Consider the following 6,179-nt stretch of genomic DNA (forward strand, 5'->3'; position numbering starts at 1 on the left):
TGAACTGACTGAATTGTATCAATGTTGGTGAGTATAAAGAAACAAAATCAAAACATCAGCAGATCAAGCTAAAATCCAACACTGCTACCGTCCTGCACAGAAAAAAAAGGGTAGGAAAAATTCTCCTCATTTTAGTGAATCCAGTTTGGCTGAGATTTCTCTAGAGGGCACTGCAGGTCTACATCTGAGAGACTCCAGCCTCCTCTCAGAGGCACCAAACATCTGGTTTAAACCCCCACAAGTAAAGTGTAAAAGAAAACGTTCTCTTGTGTTCAGGAAGGTAAATGTCTCGCTGCACACTCACAGGTTTGAAGTAGACCTTCTACGCTCAAATGTCGCCCTAAATGAATAGATTGCTGCTTTTTATTCATCTCTGAAAATCAATGATGAGACAAACCTAAAATATGGAGCTTCAAAACCACATCCCGACACTGTTAGACCCATAAGGATCTATCTGGATCTGACAGGCTGGCCTCAGTGATGCAGACTTACCTGAGCGCTCAGCCTTTATGACTGTAACATCAAGAGAGAACTGGTAACAAAACATCAGCGCGATTATAAAATCAAGGATTGTAAAGAAGGAGAGTAAAGCATTCACGGGTTGTGTTCAAGTACCACCTCGTGTAATGAGTGTGTCCATTAGGCATTCAGGGAAGCAGAGATGAGCAGAATTAAAGGTCGGTCTGTGACGAAAATTGAAATAATCACAACTCCATTAGCAGCCATGTGTAATTACTTAATGCATAGAGTGTATGTGCTGATGGAGGAGCCATCCTTAATGGAGAGAAAGATAATGGTGGTATGAGTGAAAGCCTGCAGCTCTCAATAACCTGCACTCTGACAAAATGTCTTCATACTCTAATACTGTGTGTCCTGGAGCTTCTACTGATGCTTCATGTTAAAATATAAAGAACTGAGAGTTCAGTAGTGAAAAATCAAAATGCTATTTTCCTGCATTAAGGCGCTTTAAGTCTCCCTAAACGAGTCAAATGAGGACAGAGTGCGGTGGAGGTGAATTATCAGCTTATAGATGAACTGTGGTAAACTCTAAACGTGATCAAGTTAATTACACTATCATCATGTTGAAGGTTGTATTTTGCCCTACATTGGTGTTGGAGAGAAGTAGGTGATGCAGGTTAGGACATGCCACGTGTGCCCGCATGCAAATGCTGGAGACGAATCTGCACGTGAACAGCAGGCCGTCGGATCTGGATTCACCACCCCGACAGTAACAAACAGATGCAGATCCCTCTCAGTACATCAGATTTGCATAAACACCCATTAACTGAATAGCGTGAATGCAGGGTTGAGTGCCAGATAACTGTCAGGGCTGCAGGCTCAATGCCCAATTAGGCTACAGATGATCACATTTACATTTAGGTATTTTGTTTTCACTGTGATTCAGTGGGTAACAAACGAGCCACCAGCAGGACAAGCTTTTACCAAACGGCTACGATCACAAGCAGCCAAAACAAGAGCACAAAGGTTTGCAATGTGACTTTAAAACAAAAACAAACAAGAAAGAAGCGTTTAAAAAAAGGTTTATCTACACACAAATGCATCACAATTAGACGATTAATCGTCGTGTCGTTGACTCAAATCAATCAAATGCTCAAGTGATGTTTTTTCTGAATGTTTCTTGAATGTGAATATTTGATGGTTATCTGTGATAGTAGACTGAAAATCTTTGGACAACAAGCTATCTGAAGACGTCATCTTGGGCTTTGGGAAACAACTTTTGTTTTGTCTACAAAATGTTTCTGACACGTGGAGACTAAATGATTAGTTAAGGAAGGAATCAGCAGATTTACCATGAAGATAGATCATGATGCAGTCAATTACATGAAGGACAGACACATGATTTAGCTTCAAGACACAAACAAACTGAAAGTGACCTCAGTAACTTATTTTACAGTCTTCGAAGAGCCAGGGCTGGACCAAACTCCCTTGTAAAAGAGATTGAATAGTAATATTCCTGGTAGCCTGATAAGGTAAAAAAAAAAAAAAAATAGAGAGAGAGAATATATTGATAAGTTGTTTGGTCTATAAAATGTCAGGAATTAAATATTGAATATTGTCGATCTGTGTTTCCCAAATCCCAAAATGACGTCCTCAAATGTCTTGTTTTGTCCACAATGTTTAGTTTGCTGTCATAGAAACCAGAAAAAAAAATCACAAAACTTTTTTCCACCAAAAAATGTATCAAACTGATCGAAATGGATTATCCAAATAGTTATAGTTGACAATCATCAGTCAACAATAATTAATTGTTGCAGCTGAAATGAACTTGAGGTCAAAGTGAGACTAAAAGAAAGAACTCCTGCAATTATAGCCAACTCAGCTAATTTCCAATATCAAGTGAGTGTATGACATTAAGAGGAAGAAAGGAAGGAAGGACGGATAGATGGATGTAAGAAAGAAAGAAAGAAAGAAAGAAAGAAAGAAAGAAAGAAAGAAAAGAATAAAGAAAGGAAGGAAGGAAAGTAGGAAGAAAGAATGGTAGGAAGGACGAAGGAAAGAAAGAAAGGTAGGAAGGAAGATAGGTAGAAAGAAGGTAGCAAGAAAGAAAGAAAGAAAGAAAGAAAAGTAGGAAGAAAGGTAGAAAGAAAGAAAGAAAGAAAGAAAGAAAGAAAGAAAGAAAGAAAGAAAAGTAGGAAGAAAGGTAGGAAGGATGAAGGAAAGAAAGAAAGAAAGAAAGAAAGAAAGGTGGAATAAGGTACAGTATTGTGTCTCTCGGTGGTCTCGGGTCTTGTGTTGCAGTTTGTGTTTGCAGATGAGTGTGTTGGAGCCTCCTGCGCTCTGATTGGCTCGTTCAGACACGAGTCGCTGTGACTGGCTGCAGAGCGCGGAGCTGTAAAAAGGAGGCGAGCCGCACTGATCGCCTCAGTCAGTCAGTCAGTCAGCACATCTGTCTACGGGCTGTATCACTACTGCTGCTGCTGACAGTGAAGCCCGCAGCAGCTCGGAGCGACCCGGGACATCTCACTACACGTTGCTTCCTTTGGACGGAGGCTGCCGCGTTAGAAGTGAGTGTCACAGATGAGAGGAAAAGACATGGTGAGTTCATCATTTTATACTTTCTTGACTTTTTTCTTGAACAAAACCAGGAGATGTTGGAAAAATAAAGAGAGAGAAGTAGCCTGAACATTATCCAGTAAAATGTGAAGAGGAGAGTCTGTGTGAGGAAACATCTGCCACTGCAGCAGACGGCTGAACGGTCAGTGATGCTCAGATGCCTCCACAGTAAACAATCAACAGTCTGTTCTGCAGCATATGGAGATGTTTAACTGTCAGAGTGGACACTCACTGGCTTTCATGAGCAGGAATGCAGCTTGTTTTCATTATTGTAATATTATATCGCTTTGATTTAGTATGATATCACAGTGTGATCACTCCTGCTCTGTTAGGACATATTCGTCGGGTACTTTCTCAAGTTCTTGCAACATCTCGCAGAGTTATGATGAGAACCAAATGGGGGCAGGAGGTCTTGCAGCAGGGTCAAATGCTCTAATGGACAGTGCGGAGGCAGAGCACAGAGGTCTCACAGGTTCAAAGGTCGGTGAGCAGAGGATAGGAGTGTGTTGTTAGGTTGGCTTGTGTTGGATGTGACCTCTACGGCCACATTTGAACCTGCATCCTGTGTTTCTCCTCTGCTGGTGTGGCTTACAGGTTTGGCTTACACTCAGCTGGAGGATAATAAGAGTTAAATGAAGCAAACAAAGTAAAGGGAAACAGTCCTTGTATTTAATATGTTATGAAGCCATGCAGCGTGTAGGTTGGAGTGTGTTCCAGGGGGCCTCATCTTTGTTCCTTGGCTTTACATCTACTCTTAAACTCTCACACACACACCGTCACATGATCTCTTTTGCCCTGTTTGAGTTTGAGAGTGAGCCACCGCTGCTCACTGGCTGGCTCCGACCAATCAGCTCAGTAAGTCAGACAGGAAGCAGCAGTATTATATTCCTCAGCGTGTCACTGGTAGATTTCATAGGCAGGCACGCTGCACCCTTAAAGAGGCAGGACCCCTGTAGCTAAATAAAGACCCAGCAGAGCCCGGTTACTCCCCTGATATACTGCAGATGTTTTACTTCTGCTCCAGTGCTCAGATAAATAGTTGAGGTTGGACATGAGCGCGGCGCTCTCTGTAATAACACCTGTCTGGCTTCTCAGTTGAATCACGCCTGAGTCAATGAAATAAGGGCGTTCACTGGCGCGGCTGGCGTGGCCGAGTAAATTAACGGACGGATTGATTTGCTTTGTGTTGAAATCCTCCATCCTATTGAATAAGCTTGTTTGATCAGCAGGTCCGCTGGCCTTTAGGATTACAATAAGAGGTGTTCTGTCTTACTGCCTGCAAGCCTGAGCATGCCCACGACGCATCATGATACTCTGTACTCATGTTATTATTAGAGCCATTCTGCTTTACCTCATCAGAAAGGCTTTGAATCTCCAGATCCTTCGCCCACTCTTTAATTTGCCGACAACTTTTATCTGACCCTCTGTCTTTTGTCTCCTCAGCTCTGCCTACAAGACTCAAGCGACTGCCTACGGGAGCAGATGCAGTACATGATGAGGTCACTGCAAGACCTGAAACAACTGCGGAAAGCCTGCCCTGCAGTCAGACGCCCCCTCTCTCCCATCAGCACCCAACTCCCGGCTATGGTGCGCCACTCAGCGCTGGCACGTGCATGTCAGCAGCGAGCGCTGCAACGGGAACAGCGCACACGCCTGCGGATGTCAGACGCCAGCACGGCCAGTACCTACGACTCGGCCTGCTGCCTGGCGAGTCCTCTGGAGGAGGAGGACGAGGACACGAGCAGCCGGCTGGGCCTGAGCCTCAGACTGGGCCTGGGCTCTCCCTGCAGTCAGAAAAGTCTGGAGTTTGATTCAGGCTACTCCGAGGCGTCGTGGCAGGATGAAGGGGTGGTGCTCAGGAGGACGAGGAACGTGCGGGTGTCGTCCTCAGCATGCCTCCGCACAAACAGAGCACCCAGCGGACGTATTCGACCCAAATCCACCTCTGACGCCTGCCTGGAGAGGTGGACGACGTTCGAGGTTGGTGACCCAGAGGACTGGACAAACTCTTTACTGACCAGAGGACGCAACCGCCAGCCTCTGGTTCTGGGTGACAACAGCTTTGCAGACCTCATACAGAACTGGATGGACCTGCCAGAGTGTCCTGAGCCCACTGAGCCGAAGCCAAATCCAAGTCGCAGACCGGGGCGAGGTTTCTTTGTCAACATGAGGAGGAGACTTGCTGGTTTTTCTAAGAGCGTGGAGGACAGAGTGAAGATGAGATCCACGGACTCTTCTCATGTTAACAGAGCTGCAAATGCTCCAAAACGGCTGTCCTGCCCAGTCGTGGCGTCGCCGGCCAAAGTCCCTTTTTTCCACCAGTCTCACATGGGCATCAACCAGCTGGACTCAGACTTTTACCACTTTGCAGCTCTCATGAAATCAGGCAGTCGACAGCCAATAATCTGCAAAGACATCATCGGCTACATCTGACTTCCCCTGCATGTACAGACTGGACAATCCTCAAAGTCACTTTATTTTTATATGAATGTTTTTTTTCACCTTTATATGCTGTGACTAATAAAGATTCTCATAATTTAAACTCTACTTACTCTTATTTATAGTACTCGGGTCTTGCACGTGACACAGGATATGTGGTTGATTGATATAATTCTGAGTTCCCAGAACACATTTTTTCCTTGAGTGAAGCTTCCGTCCGAGTCATCTGAGTTTCATTACAGCTCATTACAGTCAGACAGCTGCTGGATTAGTTAAAAGATGCTTTTACTGTCCGTGTAGGTTCATTCGTTTTCATTAGAAATGTAATACTCTGGACGTGCATGATGGAGTCTGTAGCTGCGTGGTTAAGAAATTAAGATGAATTGAAAACACGATGATATCTCGTGCAGACTTGCTGTAGTTCCAGGATTAACAAGGGCATTTGAGTTTGTGAAGTCCATTTTGTAGGGACTCGCTGTTCTCAAAAACGTCTGTTCCTACTCAACTAAAAGTTGAATCCTAAGAGAGGCTTTAACCAGGACGACGAAGCTATTTACAGGCCAGAAACAGAGGCTGTATCAACACAGCGCTGTGTGCCCGATGAGGTAATTCCCCATGTGTCCACGCAGACAGGGGTGAGGAGAGGCGAAGCAGCTGGTTGCAGA

The 6,179-nt window shown here is 44.6% G+C and overlaps 1 protein-coding gene across 1 annotated transcript; it reads left to right on the plus strand.

The window, feature by feature from the left end:
- The first annotated feature begins 2,907 nt into the window (after window positions 1-2,907).
- Window positions 2,908-5,611, plus strand: LOC311254677 (PAK4-inhibitor inka1-like). The gene is made up of 2 exons (XM_084348558.1): window positions 2,908-3,057; window positions 4,519-5,611. Exons 1-2 carry the CDS (start codon window positions 3,040-3,042, stop codon window positions 5,506-5,508), a joined length of 1,008 nt encoding a protein of 335 aa, XP_084204684.1. The 5' UTR covers window positions 2,908-3,039; the 3' UTR covers window positions 5,509-5,611.
- The last annotated feature ends 568 nt before the right edge of the window (window positions 5,612-6,179 follow it).

Source organism: Pagrus pagrus, assembly GCF_965226575.1.
Source record: "Pagrus pagrus genome assembly, chromosome: 3".
Taxonomy (NCBI): domain Eukaryota; kingdom Metazoa; phylum Chordata; class Actinopteri; order Spariformes; family Sparidae; genus Pagrus; species Pagrus pagrus.